Raw genomic sequence first — 20,365 nt, forward strand, 5'->3', positions numbered from 1 at the left:
TTAAAAATTTTATACATACACGCAAAAAAAATCTTCGCCTGGAACAGCGATAAGTTTCTTTGGAATAGCAATATATGTGACCTGGACAGTTAAAAGGGACCTTTTGTCCGAAAAAATTAATTTTTTATTGATTGGTGATTCTGATAGAAAAAAGTTTTCTCTATCAGAATCACCAATCAATAAAAAATCGATTTTTTCGGACAAAAGGTCCCTTTTAACTGTCCAGGTCACATATTTCTCTAGAATAGCGAAAACATTCGCTGTTTTAGTGAAACATATCGCTGTTCTATAGATAAAGATTTTTTTGCATGTAGTTAATTCTATATACAGTGTAATAACACTCAGAAAAAAATTTGTTTAAAACAACCAAAAATTTATTTAGCTCAATCAAATTTTTTCTTCGTTCGAAAAATTTATTAAAATAAACCAAAGGTTTATTTAAATCTAATAAATATTTATTTGAATTAAACAAATTTTGTTTAAAACAATAAAAAAAATTCTGTTAATATATATATAAAAAAATAGTATATTTGGTTCAAACAAAACTTTTCTCTGAGTGTGTGGATGTCGAGCGATTATCGATCGATATAAATTCTCGTGAATGTCGAGCATCTCTTGTTAAAATAACAATTGAATTTTATAGTTTCATCTCATTTCTATGATATGAATGGAGACGAAAAGACAAATGAAATCTGTCTGCTCGACATCTATCACATACGTAACATAATAGTTCCTTAAACGGTTAGAATTTAGTGAGACAATCATATTTCACTGGAATTTTATACTGTTGTAAAAGAGTAATGTGCGTTTTATAGTGTGTTGAGCACGAAAAATCAATTTTTAATACTTTTGTTATATACATTTTTTTTGTTAATAAAATATATTTAATTTAAATATTGTTTGGTTCAAAGTTAATATATTTTGACTTTTATTATATTCTTATGAAATATAATAAATTTAAATGAAAAATAATTCATGTATTTTGCATACACGGATAAAAATACAGTAAATTTAATACACACAGAATAAACTTTAACTTAAAATAATCTCCGAACGATGCATGAAATATAGTTTTTTAGGTTAAGAATCATGTCAAAATCTTGTGAACAATAAATATATAAAATAATCTGAAGAACATTTGAATTATGACACTTTGCACACTGATAGAAATAACTGCTTAATACTGACAGAATTATTTGTACGCTTATCATACAAAATGATTGGAATAGATACAGACATATACGTGATGGCTATTTTATCCAAAAATGAAAAATCTAAACATAACAAAAGAGCAATGCGAATATAACTGATGGTTAAAAAGGCCTGCTCATCATTGTGAATTAACCTTATACACTTTGACATTATTTTCGTGGCAAAATCTACCAACTTGTTTCTATCAGTGCAGGGAATGGTAGCTTTTTTCGATACTTGGCGGGAACCAGAATCGAGAAAAGCAGGGTGGGGCAGGCGTGAAAAATATAAACATATGGCATATTTCGGACGTTCTACTGGATTTTCAGTGGAAATTTACATGCGTCCATTGTGAACATCCCCTTAAGTTTAAATCAAATAAATAATATTGTTTTCAATGAAAGTGCCAGATATTTTCCGTATATTAAAATAAAACTTACAAACTATTTTAAAAAAACAAAATCGTACCAACAGAAATATTTAAATTAAAAATTCTTTTTTTTGAGCACATATTGTTGAATTTATAATTGTATCAACAATTTTTTTGTTGATATATTTAGATACTATGTTATTATTATATATAATACTAAAATATTGTAATTTTGATTGCAGCCCAGATCGAAATAATACCCTGCAAGGTTTGCGGCGACAAAAGCAGCGGGGTACATTACGGAGTGATCACTTGCGAAGGATGCAAAGGATTTTTCAGGCGATCTCAATCGTCAGTTGTCAACTACCAATGTCCGAGGAACAAAAATTGTGTTGTAGACCGTGTTAACAGAAACCGCTGCCAGTACTGTCGGCTTCAAAAGTGCCTGCGACTCGGCATGTCCCGAGATGGTAAGTCTCTTGTCATTTTTAAATAAATTTAACTATTTATACTTAAATACTATTCAACATTTTCTATATTACCAAAATATTTTTATTTCGGTATCACATGAGGAAAAAGGGATTATAAAAATTACCTTGAGGAGTGTAAAACCATTTTTAGTTTTTAAATATGCAAGATAAAAATCCTAACTTTCGAATAATTTTTATGTAATTAAAAAACTTCAAAAAAAATTTAACAAAAATTCTTAAACATTCTTTTTAAAGTGAAAAATTATTAAAATATTAAAAAATATATACATAATATAAATGCTCCTCTGGAAAGTAAAACCACACATAAAATTCTTCCATCCGTTTGGGTTGGCCTCTAATAGTTAAAAAATCGATGATGAAAAAAAAATTTTAATGATCACTATACCTTATTGGAAATTTGATGCTGCATCTTTTTTCTTCTATCCAAAAAATCCATTTAAACGTTTAGCAAATATATAAGTAAAAAAAACTATTTTCTGTCAAAAGTGCAATGTGTATCATATTTGACGCGAAAAATTTAATAATCTTTTCAATGATTTTTGTTTTAACTTTTTAATTAATATAATAACTGAGCTGTCATGATTTAACGACAGGTGTATTTTTGGATAGTATATATAAATACGGCTATTAACTGTACTAAAAATTTCCAACGGTACTGTACATATAATGAAGTAATCGAAAAATGTCAAAACTAAAAGTTGCATAAAAAGATAAATGAATGATGAAAAAAAGTGGGTTATATACAGTGTCGGTCTTTCTTCTATAATTTCATTTTATTATTTAAAAAAATTCTTTAAAAATGCAACAAGAGTGAAGAAAAATTGATTAAAAAAAGTAAATTTAAAAAAAATGATTGTGAAATGAATTTTTTGAAATTTTATATACGTTTGAATTTTTTTTAATGATGACAAAAGTTAAATTTTTACATATATATTCAATATTTATCGAAAAGAACTTTTTGGGCAATTTTAATAAATGATTTATTAACACGACAGTTGCAAATTATTTAATTTTTTCTATAGCAAATATATATGTCTGTCTTTTTTAAAAAGTGGAATTATTAATTTTTGGGTATAACTTATTCTTGACTTTCTACTGACGTATAAATATCTGAAACTTAAAGAATATGATAATTATACTATGATCGGAGGTACGTAATAAGTGTGTATTGTAAACATATACGAAATTTTTAAGTTCAAAACGTATGGAGCAATAATATCAGTGGCACGCGTAATAAGCGGGGTGTACGACCCCTTATCAGTCAATTCCCTTCCCGCTCCTGTTCATATTCTTATCAAAGTGAGTTATATTATTTCACGTATATACATATCGTATAAAAGTGAAAGTATATACAAAATTATTTGTAAGAAATTGTAAATCTTTAAAAAGAGATTTCATTTTTTAATCCTCGTCGAGAAGAAATGAAGCCACTCTATATAGCCAATAAGAAAATTTTCAGACTTGAATTTGCAATCATATCGCGTCTTAGTTTTGTTTAGTATTTGAAAAAGATAAGAATATCATTCTATTTTCTATAATAATCAAATTAATATAATCGACATAATGCGTATGTCTATTAATAATGTAAAATAACGTTTATACTTGTCAATAAAATAGAATTATTACAATTCAATGCAAAATCAGCGTATAATGAAGTGAAATCTTTGAGCTTCCATATGTAAATCTTTTTAATCTAATAAGATTAGTTATTTATAATAATTATTGACAGCTACATGAAAAATGTATAACTCTTTAAATTAAAGTAAAATGTTTACTAATTCAAATTGATGAAAATGTTTACTATTAATTATATATTCATAGTTTCTGTTTCGGACGAACTTCCAACTATTACATCTTACATATTTAAAATAAACATACATACAATACATATTTAAATAAAATATAATCTTGTTTTTAAATCAAATTAAAATAAAATTTTTACTAATAATTAATTGATGATTTTGTGATTCAAAAAGTATAATAAAGATAGTGTGATGTTTGTGACTTTACTATCTGATTCTATAGCCACAAACATCATATTTTATTAAAAATTAGTATAAATTTTTTACTAGTTTGAATTAGGGCTAGTTTCACCAAATCTGATTAAGAGTTAATCAGTAATTAAAGACCTAACCGACCAACCATGAGCAGTTGAATTGGTCGGTTAGGTATATTTAATCGCACTGATTAACTCTTAATCGGAGTTGGTGAAACTGACCCTTAATGGACGATTTTTCGCTGATTTAAATTTACACAGAAAAAAAAAATTTTTTTTTTAACTTCAAATAATGGGTTACTTGGCTATTATAATAATTTTTATTTAAATCAAATGAACGGGGAGCATGACTATCCCATAAAAATCATTAGTTAGAATTTTCATTTTTAACAATTTTATTAGATACAATTATTTTTTAGACAAATATTCGTTTTTCAAATTAACATTTGTCGGAATTTCTTTTTTAAAGAATTTTTAATTAACAGAATTTTTATTTGGTAGAATTCTTAAAACGACAAATTTTTATTTGTCTGAAATTGCAAATGGTCAACAAACAATCGACAGAAAGATTTCGGCGCGATTTTTAAATTCCACTAATCACGATTTTCTTGATAACTTTTGATTGGTGAATTTTAAACGTCGCGTCAAAATCTTTCTGTCGATTGTTTGTTCGGACATTTGCAATTTCGGACAAATAAAAATTCGGCATTTTAAGAATTCTGTACAATGAAAATTCGATACATAAGAATTCTGTTAAGTTCAAGGTTGTTTAAAAAAAAAATTCTGTCAAATGTTAATTCGGAAAATAAAAATTCGTCTAAAAAATAAATATATCTAATAAAATTCTTTAAAATGAAAATTTTAACTAATTATTTTTATAGGATAATCATGCGCCCCACAAATAAATAACTGTCGCGCTCCAAAAAAAAGGTACCTAAGAAACAAAAAAATGTTAGGTTATGTTTTGAAGTGAAAATACAAAAACCTCTCAATACAAATTATTAATGTTTAAGTCTTCGTTATATTCAACAAGAAAAACTTATTTTGATTTCATATAAATTAAAAGGAAATTTTCATCAAGGTAAAACTGTCATAAACATAACCTATAATTCATTTGCTTCTAAGATACTTTTCTTCGGAGCGCGACAAATATTTATTTGATAAATAAAATAATTTTAAAAAAATCAAATTTTTCTAAGAAAGAAAAATGTTTGACAAGGAGATTTTTTCCTTGTTTACGAAACAAAATTAGTTTAATATTTTTCGGATATTAAATTCAATGAAAGAATTTATTTTTGGCTTTTTATTGTTTTTTGAAAAAAAAAAAAACTGTAATTGTGCTCATAATGATATTATCTTGAGGGTAGATGTAAGCGTTATGATATTTCTGTCGTTAGTGTCGATCTATTTTTATAATCGGCTCATTCTAAAATGTGAATAGGTAGTTCAACCAGTCGCAGTCTATACACAAATACACACGCATTTAGTGATAAGGAGTCGCGACTGTATAGTGCTACCGCGGCGCTATATATAGCGCCAGAAAATGCATCGTGCGGCCAACACGCGTGTTCTTCCTGATGGTGTCTCACTCACTTTATCTCCGTCTCTTGTCCCGGTCGATCACCTTTTGCCTCCTCTTCTATATTTCTCTTATATCTTCTTCTTCGTCTTCTCCCTCATCATTTCAAGTTTCCCCACTTTTTTTTGTCCCATCCACCCATTTCCCTTCATGTCAACTGTGTACTCTTATCCCCTCCTCTCCAACCCTCTCACAGTTCAGTTGCTCTGACGTCACGTTACTAATTCTTCATTCTTCTTTGCCCCGATGATCATCCAAGTGCTGCACCATAGCTTCTCAGCGTGTGTAAACATGTTGCTGTATACAACACACATGTAGAAATTTTCTTCTGTGTGCGTCTATATACACATATGTACTACAGTTTGTAGCGGTTATGTGTGACGCATTTGCGTCGCCTTATGACGTCACTTCGTATACAAGTCAGTTGGTTCCGCGTTCTTCTTCTGCGCATGCGCCTGTATCCACTGATGGTCTTTAAATGTTCTATCCGCATATATTGGTGATTGACCTCAAATCAATACAATCTGTTACATAGATCTTAAATCACCAACTTTTATATATATATATCAAAATTTCTGTCATGACTACTTAAATTATTATATTCTTTTATCAGTATAATATGTATTCTGGCAATTATAAAGTAATTTTACTAAAACTTATTTACTCACCTCTTATATACTTATAAAAATACTTATCAATTTATTTGTACAATTATAAACAGATTAAACATGTGTGAGATATTTAAAATAATATTCATATTTTTACAGACAAATGCATAGAAAATTATTTATTTTTATATAATTTTTTGTAAGACTAATTAAATTCTATTTATATCTAATAAATTCATTGAATATTATTGTACAAAAAAATATCTGACGTGCAAAACTGAAATACCGTAACTTGTATTTTTAGGTTATGTTTCCCATTCCCAAGTAACACGTAATATTAAAATGTCCGCCTCATGGTAATATTACAGTAACATTACAGTAATAATAATAATAACAAAAAATTAGAAAGAACACTAAATGCCTGCATCCGATTTGTTTACAACTTACCTAAAACTGAGCATATTACGCAACATAGAATTAAGTCGGGATTATTGAATGTGGCTACTAGAAGACAATTTTTTATAGGTAATTTGTCATTAATAGCAAGACTCCATTATGGCGCACTCACACCTTTTTTGGCTGCCTGCCTACCTGCAGGTTACCATGGCAACGCACGAGTGTGAGTGAGACAGAAAATTTGAATATTCAAATTTTTAAATTTTCTGTCGCACTCACTCTCATGCGTTGCCATGGTAACCTGCAGGCAGCCAAAAAGGTGTGAGAGCGCCTTTATATCTACTTAACTTTTTTGATTTTAAAAATACTGATCAATTAAATTATGCGAGACTCCGAGAAAGAAGAAATATCCTAATTATATTTCACAAAACTTGTAAAATGCAAAGGTTGTTCATTGTCAGAGGTGCTAGACTTTGGAACAAACTTCCAAAAACTGTTAGAGATTCATCTACCTAATTAGTTTATATTTAAAAGATTATTTTTCTATTTTTTGTTTAAGAAAAGTAATAGATTTTTTGATATTACTTATACAACTGTTTATTAATATTCTTACTTTCTGTTTATTTTACAATTATTAATTGATTACTTTTTCTTTTAAAAAACTTCATATACAATTTTCTTTTGTTATTTTTTATTTACTATTATTGTTGTTTTTCTTTACCTTTTATTATGGGGTTTTTTTATACCATGGTTTATTAGTTCATAAGTTCGAAATTTCTACCAATAAGTTATAAAATTATATAATTTTTTATACAATTCTATGTATTAGTTCCTTAGTGGGCTTTAAGCCTTAGGGACTTGATCTCATTAAATAAAATTAAATAAAAAATATTACTGTAATATTACATGCTACTTGGGTTATGTTTCTTCTCTTTTAATATCTAAATTTTTTTTAAGAAGAAACATAACCTAAAAAAACAAGTTACGGTATTTAAATTTTACACAGCAGATATATGATGTGACGCGTTCTTGAGAAAGGAAAGAAGCAAAAAATTATAGGTTATGTTTATGATAGTTTGAAATAAAAATACTCTCAGAGAATCAACTCTCGATACAAATGTTTAAGTCTTCATTACATCGAAAATAAAAATTGATTTTTATTTTACATAATTAAAAAGAAATTGTTAATCAGGGTAAAACTATCCTAACCTATAATTTGTTGCTTCTTAGGTCCCTTTTCTTCAGAGCGCGTCACATATTGCAGAAGTTAATTTATTTTTACTAACGTAATTGAATTTTTTCAGCTGTAAAATTCGGTCGAATGTCGAAAAAACAAAGGGAGAAAGTCGAAGATGAAGTCAGATTTCATAGAGCGCAGATGAGAGCAGCATCTGAAACTGCGCCCGATAGTAGTGTATTTGAACATCAAACACCAAGCAGCTCGGATCAACATCACTCCTATAATGGCGGGTCAGTAAATTTTAAAATCATTGAATACATCTATATATGTGAAAATGTGATTGCTAATATAATTTTATTTTCTTCAGTTATCCTTACGGGAGCAGTGAATACACCTCGTCTGGTCCTGGCACTGGAAATTCAGGATACTACAGTCATGGGGCTATTACTAATTATGAGCTTAGTGCAGACTATGTCGACAGTACGACGGCCTATGATCCTCGACCGACACCGACTCAAGTCGACACAGTCACACCTGATACACCTTCCGTCAATGCCTCGGGTGTAATTCCCAGTGTGGTAGCCTCAGGTGAGTTCCAAAGCAACTTGATAATATATCAAGTTGGTGTGGTTGACTTTAAGTTTAAACAAGTTTGTTTCATTATTTTTTTCATATATTTACACAGAAAAGTGGTTTACTTCTTGAAACCACAATATTAATAACAAATTTGATTTAACATTTTTTATAGACAGTTCGATAAATGAAGAATGCAAACTTAACTGTAATGTCAAAAACGACAAAAATTGACAAATGCATTTCAAAATATCCACATAGCAATGAGAATTTCCAAAAGATTTCCATAAATTTTGAATTATTGAATGTGATGATCAGAAAATGTTTTGTAAATTATGAAAATGAAAAAATTCGTATAAGAAATTGCTATTCTAAGTTAAAAAACTTTTTACATTTCAAAGTATAATAATTTAACTAACAGGATCAATTTTCGTTTTGTTTTCAAATTAGTAATACGTTTGTTGAAAAATTATTAAAAACAAAACGAAAATTGTTTCTCTTAGTTAAATTAATATATTTTAAAATGTAGAAAGTTTTTTAAATTAGAATAAAAATTATTGAACAAAAAATTAGTAAATATGTGCCTATTTTTCGCATTCTGAAACGAACGTCTGCCTTAAGGAGAGGAACCAATGAAATTTTAATTTATCGAATTTTAGAATTTTTAAAAATTTCAATTTTTTCAAAACATATATTTTTAAAAAATGAAAAATAAATTGAGTCAGTTCGTGTAAAAATTTCTGCTGTTCTTGCATCAGCTGCTTCAATTTTAAAATGGTAAAAATTAATTTTTTTCAATTTTTCATGATGAAATATGGTTTTTAATTCTAAAAACTGACAAAAATAATTTGAAATCTCTAATCAATGTAAATTTTGATTGATTGAAATTGAACTGGTGATTTTTCATTTTTTCATTACTAAAATTCCGCAATTGTGAAAAATAATTTTTTAAAAAATTTTTAATAAATAGAATCATTTTAAATTCTAGATAATCTATAAAAAAAATTAGTGCTTGTTAAGAACGAAAATTTCGATGAATTACAATTATACTGTTCCCTCCCTTTAAACATGAATAAGTGTTCATTTCGCAATGAGTACTTATATGGAAATGTTCAGAAAATTCTTGGTGCTGTGTGAGTTTATTACCATCCGAACCATGACATATTAACTTTTTTCAATATTACAAATTTTTTCCAATTTAGGTACTTTTTTCGATTAGTCAAATTAATAACGTACATAAGAACAAACATGATAAAAAAATTTTGTTTAAACTGTAGCATTAATATTAAATTAACATTTCATTTTTTCTGAAGAAACTTTTTGAAAAGTTAATTTTTGAAATAATTAATTAATTTCACAATTTTATATCAATACTCAAATCTTTTTTTAAGATTTTCAAAATCCACGTGGAAAAATTTTCGAGAAATTACAATTGGAAAATCAAAAAGAATTCCGATTAAAATTCCAATAAATTTTTGTTTGCCAATAAAGAAAATTATATTTTAACATTTTAATACAAATAAATATAAACACATTTAAGGAAACAATTTATAAGAACTATTCAGCAAAAATTCTAAAGAATATTTCCAAGAAGAAAATAGTTTGTGAAAATAACAAAAAATTAAAAAGTAATTTTTTCAATATTTGAAAAAAAAATTTCTGAATTTCTATTCAAATTCTGCGATGGATTTTTTAACAGGAATTTTGCGATTTAATATTATTATGAGAATTTTTCCACTTAGAATTTGATTTGTACGTAAATAAAATACTTTCTATGTAATACAAAATTAAATATTTAATTTATTTTTTTTTATTAATAAAGTGTATAATGCCAGATGAAAATAAAGAGCTTTAGTAAATTACAAGCAACACTGATACTTATGTATCTTTTTTACATTGGACTGCAAAATATTAAATCAAAGAATAAAATATTAAGGACATGCTTAAACTTTAAATTTTAAGGGAGAAAAAGTAGCATTACTTTAATTTTGATTTAAATTTTAAATTGCTAGATGCTAAAAATCACGTTAAGTGCTCCCCTCCTTTTTCCTGGTCTGTTTGACCGGAAAACGAAATTCGTACATATAAGAGCTTTTTAATTATATATGTGACGCTCCATGAGAAAAGGGATAGGCAAAAAATTTTACTTTTAGTTCAATTTGATTAAACGTTCATTTTAAATTATGTAAAATAAAAATATGTTTTTAATTGAATATTTTGAATCTAATGAAGACTAACATTTTTATTAATAGTTGATTTATTTTCACTTCAAAAGTCACGAACATAACCTAAAATTTTTTGCAACTAAGGTCCCTTTCACCATACAGCGCTATATAATGTTTGGAAGACAGTTGTATCAGTTTAAAGGTTAAGTGATGGATAAATTAGTAATTATTTATAATGACTATAATCATGCAAGCTCTCATTTGGTAGATTTGAAAGCTGTTTCATTAGCTATAGTGAGAATAATTTTTTACTGTATTTTTTTTAATAATAATAGGAAAATCCTTATCAACTTCGACAACCGGAAGTGGTGCAGGAAGTGGTGGTGGCAATGGCAGTAGCAGCGTTGGAAACAGTGGAGGAGGTGGTAATGGAGGGGGTAACGGTGGTGGGGGTGGCGGTAGCGTTAGTGGTGCAGGTGGTGGTTCTTTAAGCGGTGGAGGAATTGTGGCTGTCAAACAAGAATCCACTGTCGAACTAGCCAGCCTTGGTCATGGTTCCTATACAGCGGTCGACTCAACAACATTTCTCAGCAGTCAACAACAGAGAGTCAACAATCCAGAGGATGATGAAGATCCCAGTCAGCCCTGTATGTCCCATGCGAGATGTGAGGCTATGTCTGTGTCCATTTGCATGAGCATGTCTGACTTAAATAGCCTATTTCCACTTGTCTTCTACCCTTGACGTCAAGCCTTTTATAAATCTGCAATTCAATATGATTTCAATTCAGGGGTCTCTGTATACTTTTTTTTATCAACAAATTCGTATATTTGTCTCATAAAAAATCATTCATTAGAATTTTATTAAAAATAATTATTTTTTGACAAATTTTCATTTTTCGAATTAGTATTTGACGGAATTTCTTTTTATACAAATTTTTACTTAATTTTTATTTGAACGAATTTATAAAACGCCGAATTTTCATTTGTCCGAAATTACAAATTGACCGAACAAACAATCGACAGAAGGATTTAGGCGCAATTTTTAAAATTGACCAATCACGAATTTTTTAATAATTTCTAATTGGTAAATTTTAAAAATTGTGCCGAAATCTTTCTGTCGATTGTTTGTTTGGTCAATTTGTAATTTTCGGACAAATGAAAATTCTGCGTTTTATAAATTCCTACAATTAAAAATTCAGACAAATTAAAATTCCGTGAATTGGAATTTCTGTCATTTAAAAATTCGAATAACATAAAATTCGATTGAATGAAAATTCCGTTAAATTAAAATTTGATTAAATTAAATTCTTAAATAAAAAGACATGTAAATTAAATGACAAAAAAATTAAAATTATACCAAACAAACGTTTGGTAGCTACAAATTTTGTCAAGTAAAAATTCGTATAAAAAGAAATTCTGTCAAATGCTAATTCGAAAAATTAACATTCTTTTAAAAAATAATTATTTTTAAATTCTAATTAATGATTTTTATAGGAAATTCATGCGCCCAATATATTTATTATTATTTTGGCACATTTTTTTAATTGCTTTAAAAAAATTTTTATTTAGAATTTCCTAAAAAGATAGGATCATAATATTTATTATGTTCGAGAAATTTTACTTTATAGACCCTTAATGTTTGCATTTTTTTTATGTTACGAGTGTAATATATGTGTGTGTGTGTGATCTTTCGATGCAATGTTTTTGAAGCTTTCGCACATCGATGACAAAAATTTCTCTTTGCATGAATATTCGTAAAAAAGTAACATCATCATTACTGTATATATTTATATATCAGTGTATTTCGCGATTTTCTATGCTCTATTAGTTAATAATAATAATGTGGAAAATATAATTATTTGTTTCTTTTAATTTTTACAGATCCATCCCAAATCAGTGAATTGCTCTCAAAAACAATATCAGATGCACACGCGAGAACTTGTTTCCATACTACTGAACAAATTCAGGAAGCCTTTCGCAAACCTCACGATATCACCAGGTTACTCTACTATAAAAATATGGCCCATGAGGAACTTTGGCTTGAAAGTGCTCAGAAATTAACAACAGTTATTCAGCAAATTATCGAGTTTGCTAAGATGGTGCCAGGTTTTATGAAACTCTCGCAGGATGATCAAATTGTCCTTCTTAAAGCTGGTAAATTTATATTCGAATTTAAAATTTTTATATTTATTTTTAGAAGAAAAAAAACGGTATACTTATAGATTATTTATTTTCCAGGTTCATTTGAATTGGCCGTGTTACGTATGAGTAGGTATTTTGATCTGCAACAAAATTGCGTTCTCTACGGTGATGCCTTGCTGACTCAAGACGCGTTCTATACTAATGATACAACAGAGATTAAGTTAGTTTCTCACGTTTTCGAAGTTGCGAGAAGTGTGGCTGAATTAAAACTCACTGAATCAGAACTTGCGCTCTATAGTGCTGCCGTTTTACTTAGTCCTGGTAAGTGTATTTTTCAAAAATAGATGAATGGGTCAACCCAACTGTACGCAACTCAGAAAAAAAGAAGAATATCTTCTATTAACAAAATGAGTTATTTATTAATTAAAATCAGGTGAAATGGTTTTGATGGATTTTTAATGATCTAGGGCTTGAAAAATTCGTACATTCCTATACTTTCGAATGCCGAGTGGCGTTTTTCAAAATTTTAAATTGCGATTCCAATATGGCGCATAAATGACAATAAGTTCGGAAATTTCAAAATAAATTCGTGCATTAAAAGTTTGAAAGAATTCCATTTAATCTAAAACCCCTCATACAACAGTTTTTGGGATCGATGAATGCAAATCTGATGTTAGTTATAAATTTCAAATAAGTTTTTTTAAAGACTAGTTTTACTATATGAAAGTTTCGTTTTTGACTTAAAAATACTTTTATTAAATTTGAAAGTACTGTTATGAAATTTGGTATTTATTTTTTTCCGTGTATTAAATCTTCTTAATTGTAGTCCATGTGTATTCTAACGATTTCTCTCAATAACAACGGGTTGTCAGGCTACAGGGGCTCGAAATTTAAACTCTCATTATTTCATAATTTCTATACAACTTATCTAAACTTTTATTATTCTTATAGAAAGGTTTCTTTTTCTACTTTAAAAATATAAAATACAAAGTTTTCAATTTTTTTAAAGCGTTTTTTCTTCAAATTTAAGAAAAAAAACAAATTTAAATTTAGCGATTTAGTAAACCCCAAACTAACAAGTTTCAAGTGAATGAGATCGGTTTTTAAAAAAATTCGTCCACCATATTAGTTTCGCCATTTTGATTTTTGTAATCAAGTTATAATTGTTATCCGACTCAGAAAACCTTCAAATATTAATTTTTTGTGGTTTTATACATTTAAAAATGTTTTTGCTCATTGTTATAAACAAAATTGAACAATTCAAAAATGTTGAATTTTATGCTAATTATTAAATATAAATAAAAGTTCTGAATTTCCAACCAATTGGATAAAATCGTTTTGATGGTTGAATGCAGACTCAATAGGACTATAATTAAAGCCTGATTCGGAAATTTTTTTCTTTTTCATTTGAGATTGGTACAGTTGAAGAATTTTGCCCAGCAAATATAAATTTACTATGTATATTAAAAAAACTATGCCTTTTGCAATCGTTTATAATTAATTATCGACTAATTCATTGTCAGATCGATCGGGATTAAAAGGATCAGGAGAGATCACGAGGCTTTATCAGGCTGTGATCAGATCATTAAGGACCGAATTAGACAGAAATCACGTGTCGCCAATTAAAGGTGACGTCACAGTGTGTGACGCAATGCTCGCGAAAATACCCCAACTACGAGAAATCTCGAGTATGCACATGGAAGCCTTAGCAAAATTTAAACGGTCGCAACCTCAACTTGAGTTTCCGGCCCTTCACAAAGAGCTGTTTAGCAGTGACAGCTGAACAAATGATGAAGCAGTGCAGGGTAACCCAACGCTGACAGACAACGTTGAATGCAAGTGATCTGGGGCCTTGCTCTGTCAAGGTATATTTTTTATATTTTTACCTCTTTCAATATTTTATTGGGGCGCATGATTACTGCATACAAATAATTAATTATAATTTTCAATTTAAAGAATTTTATTATATAAAAATTTATTATTATTTAGACGAATTTTCATTTTCCTAATTAGCCTCTAATAGAATTTCTAATTAAACCAAGTTTTACTTAAAAAATTTTTAGGTACCGAACTTTTATTTTGGCAGAATTTTTATTATATAGAATTTCTTTTTACCCAACTTTTTATATAAAAGAATTCTAATTTAACCAAATTTTAATTTAGCATAATTCTTATTCAACAAAATTTTAAGTGATACGAATTTTTAAATATCAAAATTTCTAATTCACTGCAACTTCAATTGTTCAAATTTTTATTTGCAAGGAGTTTTAGATAACTTTTTTTTATAAATAACAATTATATCGATTTAATAGAAATAATTTAATATTGAAAGAGTTGCAATTAAAAATTTTGACTTTTTCTATTTTTGAAAGATTTTAAATTAAACATTTCAAAAATAATTCAATTATCGAAGAATTTATTCAAAATTATGAAATAATTAAGTTTTTTTAAATAATAAAAATAATTTAAATTATATTTTTGAAAATCTTTGAAATTTCGAATAAAAAATAACTATTGTAACTATGTAATTGAAATTTCGTAAAATTTGATCAAAAGTTTTGAAAATAATTAATTTTTAAAAAAGAATTTCATTAAAACTTTTGAAAATATGTAATTAAATTTTTTTTTAATTTGAATTGTTCTTTATATAATATATGTTTAACATATTTTTCATTTGATCGAATTTTCATTCACACATAATTTTTTTTTCTTAATAGAATTTACATTTGATAAAAGAGAACAAAATGCAAAAACGTAAAGGAAAAACACAAAATATTGTCTAGAAGTCAGGGAAGTTATAATGAGAATTTTGTTGCAACCCTGCACGGAGAGAAAAAATAAGCGTTTGTAGCATGAAAGTTCTACCTTTAAACGCATGGGACATCAGCATACAACGATTGCACGAAGTTATGCTTTTTCGGTATACAAAATACAACATATACAAAATTAACATAGAGGGCTCCCATATTACAAACCCTTGATTTTTCTCTCCGTGTGGTGAAGTAAAAAATTTTTTTTTAAATGAATTTTTCCAAATGCTCATTCGAAAAATGAAAATTTATCAAAAAAATTATTGTATGTAATAGAATTCTTTAAAATGAAAATTGTAACTAATGATTTTATGGGATCCCATTTTATTGATAATTATTATTTCAGTATTGAAATTTATATTTTGTTTCCTCTTTTTCAGATTATTTTCTTCGTAATGAACATATTGGGCCTTAATTAAACATAATATTGTTATATATATATATAGAATATATAAGAGCAATATAAAAAATATATATATACATATATATAAATATACATACTATATGTAAGAGAGATGTATTATATACATATATACATATATATGTGTATTAAAAATACTATATATATATATGTATATATATATTTACATATATATAAATGCGAGCTATTGGTTGTTATGATAGATTCATAAAGATTATATTATTGACTAATATGTTTATAAAGCTGGCTAGGTCGGTTTTAGAATGATAAAATTATTAGGCTCTAACCGAGAAACCTGATTTGATCAGTAAAATTACAATAATAGCCAAATACTACATTACGAGTAGTTGAACAAGACCACAATAATTATGATTAAATTTGATGTTATTATTTTAATTTTCAATTTGGAAAAAATGCGCACTAATTTTTGTGGTACAAAAAAAACTGTGTAATCAGGTTTCTTCAGTTGTATGTATATGTTGTCCTAGAACCGTTCTCGCCAATACTGAATACATACAAGTAGTTAGTTTTAATTAAAAAGTTTTGGTTAACGCACTTTAATGATGCGCTTCATAATACGTAAATATTACTTCCTGCGAGTCCCAATTTTACACCTCGATTCGTTTTCTGTGCGTACACTATAAATTTTATTTAATGAAAATTCTTTGTGAATTTTTTCTTGACGCAAAAAGGAAAAAAAAATGTAAAAAAAAAATCGCAAGCAATTTCGACATAAGATATTAATAGAATAAATTAGCAATCGCTATATTATATTACAGAATATTGTGCAATATACCTACAATATGTATACGTAAAATACATAATAACAAAACATTAAGGAAAAAGTAAAACTTTAAGCTTATGTGTTTTTTTTTTGAGGTAAAAGTTTATATGGTTGTGAAGAAAAATTATTTTCTCTCGACATTTTATCGCTGTGATTTTTTTTTATTAATATTGAAATTATTTCATTGAATGACGACATTTCGTACTAGACGAATAATTATATCGAAAATTGTTATTTTGTAGCCAGAAAACGAGTTGCAATATTATACAAAACGACTGTATTTGTATAAATTAGAATTACGCAAACGTTCTTGTTCTAATAAATTGCGAATGAAAATAATAATCGATATAAAGATTGGAAGTAATGTTTGCATTTGCGATGCGTACAAAACAACTAGTTAGGGAGTATCGATATGTAGGTAGAAGTGCGAGTTAACAAAAAAAGAAAAAGAAAAAAAAAGAAAGAGACGAAGTGAATATTATTATCTTATTGATTAACGATTAAATAGAGTTCATTTACCTGTAGAAAACACAAATTCATCATACACAAACGGAGTATGATAAAAAACCCACGTTGCAACTAGGAGTTATTATCGCAATTTGCAGTTAAATTTTATAATATATATGTACATACATACATATACATATCTATGGATATATAAATGAATAAATATGTATATGCGTGTATTAACAAAATAAACGAAAGTTGACGGATAATATACAGTTATAATTGCTTGAGGTAACCATTTTCGAAGAATGTGTGATACATCCATGTCTTTTTTATACTTGCCCGCTTTTCTTATATAAAATAAAGATGAAAAAAATAATAAAAGAAAAACAATTGCCTTTTGCAGTCTCTTCCTTATCATTCTTTCAAATCGAATCACTATAATTACTGAGTCATCGAAGATGGTCATCTCTTGCGCAGGATATATAATATAAGTACGCATATTGGTAAATCGTTATAATGATATTGTTGCGGCCCTCGCGATGGTCCCTGGGCGCTCATCAAAAAGTAGACGATTTTATTCAGTTTGGCTGATATTCAATTTTAAATTACGAATCACTGAAAAGGACCTTTTGGCAATCGGACCAATGAACAAATTCGTTCGAATAAATTTAAGTGAGTAATTTTATCTCGTGATTCCATCGACAAATTTTAGCGAATTGCGAGAAGTAATTATTAATACGATTAGACAAATTTTGGTATGTGAAGACTAATAACTCTTTTTTTTATTATGAAAAAATTTAATTTTTATCATGTATATCACATTTAGACTTTAAATAATCTCGTTTATATATAAATATAAATATATTTAAATCATTTAAAATTCAAATTAAATTTTTATCTTGGATAAAAGACTTATAATAATATAAATTAAAGTTACAGACTTAAAAAAAATTGGATAAGGCATAGTGTGAAAAAAAAATTGTCATTGAGATAAATAAAAATAATTATTGTTTAAATTATAACGTAAAACAAAAATCTTTTACCTGCAAATGCTATTTAAAAGTTTAATAAATAAAAAAAAAAAAAGTTTTGTAAATATTCTGTAAAGTCACTATTATTGTAGTAATGTCTTTTAACATTGATGTTTTAAAATATTTCTTACATTTTATATGACTTGCTATTTTAGAATAATTGTTTGAATTTTACAAGAAGCAATTTTTTTCAGCGCGAAATATCTATTTCCTAGTGATACAAAGACATTGTTTTGTGATTTATAAGCAAATCGCTTTACGAGTATGAATCCGAACCTGGAAAAATAAAAAAATGACAAAACAAAAGTTTCGCTTTGCCAGCGTTGATCGTGGCACAGGTATAAGTATTCAGAGGCACTTATTTATATATATATACATAAATATGTATATATTTATCACACGTATAAATGATATACATATATATGTGTATACACCACATATACATACATGTACACTTACAATTAATATTACGTTAATACAGTACCTGTGGTTGTTGTAAAATATTTAAGAAAAGGAGAAGAGAACGTGAACAAGAAAAGTATGAAAATTTCATTTAATTTATTGCGCGCGCTTTAAGGTGGAGATTTTTAGATTGAAAGTGAGACTTTTGTTTTACCGTGTAAGTATGGTGCGTGCGAAAGTTCAGGAGGCTTCAAATGATAAAATGAGAATATCCTCTTGTACTTCAATGTAATAGTAAAATTAATTAATTACTTAATGTAAGTTAACGGTTATTATAAAAAAACAATAATAAATAAATAAATAAATAAAAACACGAGCGGTGGACCATCGTGCATCGCCTACTTACCCCTTCATTATATTAAGTATTTAACAGTGAAAAGAAGGTAAATGAACCTCCTCTAGTGATGGATGTCGAGCGATTATAAATCAACAAATTCTCGAGCATCTCGTTAAAATAACAATTAATTGAACTTTATAATTTATGAAAGGAGAGGAATATAAAGAGAAATGAATTTGCTCGACATCAATCACTAAACTCCTCATTTCGAACATATTAATAATAAGGAGCTTTCGCCCTGAAACAGAGTATGTCGGTGTAAATGTAAAAAAAGGCAATTGACTGTACAGAATGAATGAATTATTTCAAGAAATAAACAACATCGCTAACTACCTATGCTGTAATTTTGGATAAACTCATAATAATACAGTAGAAACCGCTTTTAAGATTTAAGGACCGTGAGTTTATACATTATTCTTTATTAAAAGCATGCCACTAAATACAAAATACCTACAATTTCTTGGAATTTAATTGACAGTATTTGAATACTGCAAATAACACATATTTAATAAATTACATTTTTTTTAAATATAAAGTATAGTTAAAATTCGCTTCTTTATCTTTCTATTTCAGTGATAGAAAGAATGTTTTCATATTTATATAAACGTTTTATATAAACGCGGGAAAGCTTATAATATAATGCTTCATAAGTAATTATTTGTTCAACCACGTCTTTTGTAATGTCTTCTTCATTATTTGCTATCAGTTTTGTTATAAGCAAACTTTTTTCCCTGTTTCTTAAAAATTAAGAAACATCTAAGAATAGTATCCCCGGCTAAAAAAACTTTTACAAGAAAATGTACAAGTTCTTGTACATGTTCATTAATGAACTTGTACATTTTCTTGTACATGTTCTAGTAATGTTCTTGAACAAGTTCAGCATCCGGAATTGAGACATGTTCTTATAACAGAACTTGTACAAGATCCTGGACAAGAAAATATACTTGTACAAGAAAATGTATATGTTTTTGTGCAGGTTTCACGTACACTTTCTTGTACCAGATGTGGAACATGTCTTTTAAATTAAAAATTAAAAACTTTAAAGTCTGCGCAGTAGTTTTCTTAAACCTTTACAGCTGCGCAATAATTTTTAGCATGCATAAGTAAAGAGTTTTAATAATTAAAACTTATTAAATTTTCAAATTTTTTTCAAAAACATTTTTAAACAAATGTTCTTGTACAAGAACATAAACGTGTTCATGTAAAAGTACTTGTACATGAAACCTGCACAAAAAATATCTACAAGAACATGTACATTTTCTTGTACAAGTTCTGATACAAGAACATGTCTCAATTCCGGATGCGCTCCGAAAAAGGGTACCTAAGAAGCAAACGAATTTTGTGTATGAATTTTCAGTTAAAAGCTTCTAAAATAACCT

The 20,365-nt window shown here is 27.5% G+C and overlaps 1 protein-coding gene across 8 annotated transcripts in view; it reads left to right on the forward strand.

Moving 5' to 3' along the window:
• Positions 1 to 19,318, forward strand: part of LOC127279754 (probable nuclear hormone receptor HR3) — an 87,864-nt gene extending 68,546 nt beyond the window's left edge. For 6 of the 8 annotated variants that reach the window (XM_051302289.1, XM_051302282.1, XM_051302287.1 and 3 more), the window contains 8 exons: positions 1,804 to 2,031; positions 7,936 to 8,101; positions 8,179 to 8,399; positions 10,885 to 11,214; positions 12,431 to 12,703; positions 12,788 to 13,012; positions 14,215 to 14,556; positions 15,882 to 19,318. In XM_051302289.1, coding sequence (XP_051158246.1) covers positions 1,804 to 2,031; positions 7,936 to 8,101; positions 8,179 to 8,399; positions 10,885 to 11,214; positions 12,431 to 12,703; positions 12,788 to 13,012; positions 14,215 to 14,474 — 1,703 coding nt within the window. In that variant the 3' untranslated portion in view covers positions 14,475 to 14,556; positions 15,882 to 19,318. The remainder of the gene's footprint in view (positions 1 to 1,803; positions 2,032 to 7,935; positions 8,102 to 8,178; positions 8,400 to 10,884; positions 11,215 to 12,430; positions 12,704 to 12,787; positions 13,013 to 14,214; positions 14,557 to 15,881) is intronic. The other 2 variants (XM_051302283.1, XM_051302290.1) reach the window with 2 other exon arrangements.
• Positions 19,319 to 20,365: the final 1,047 nt, after the last annotated feature.

Source organism: Leptopilina boulardi, unplaced genomic scaffold (genome assembly GCF_019393585.1).
Source record: "Leptopilina boulardi isolate dan_hultmark-lab unplaced genomic scaffold, ZJU_Lbou_2.1 LbouV2_223, whole genome shotgun sequence".
NCBI lineage: Eukaryota > Metazoa > Arthropoda > Insecta > Hymenoptera > Figitidae > Leptopilina > Leptopilina boulardi.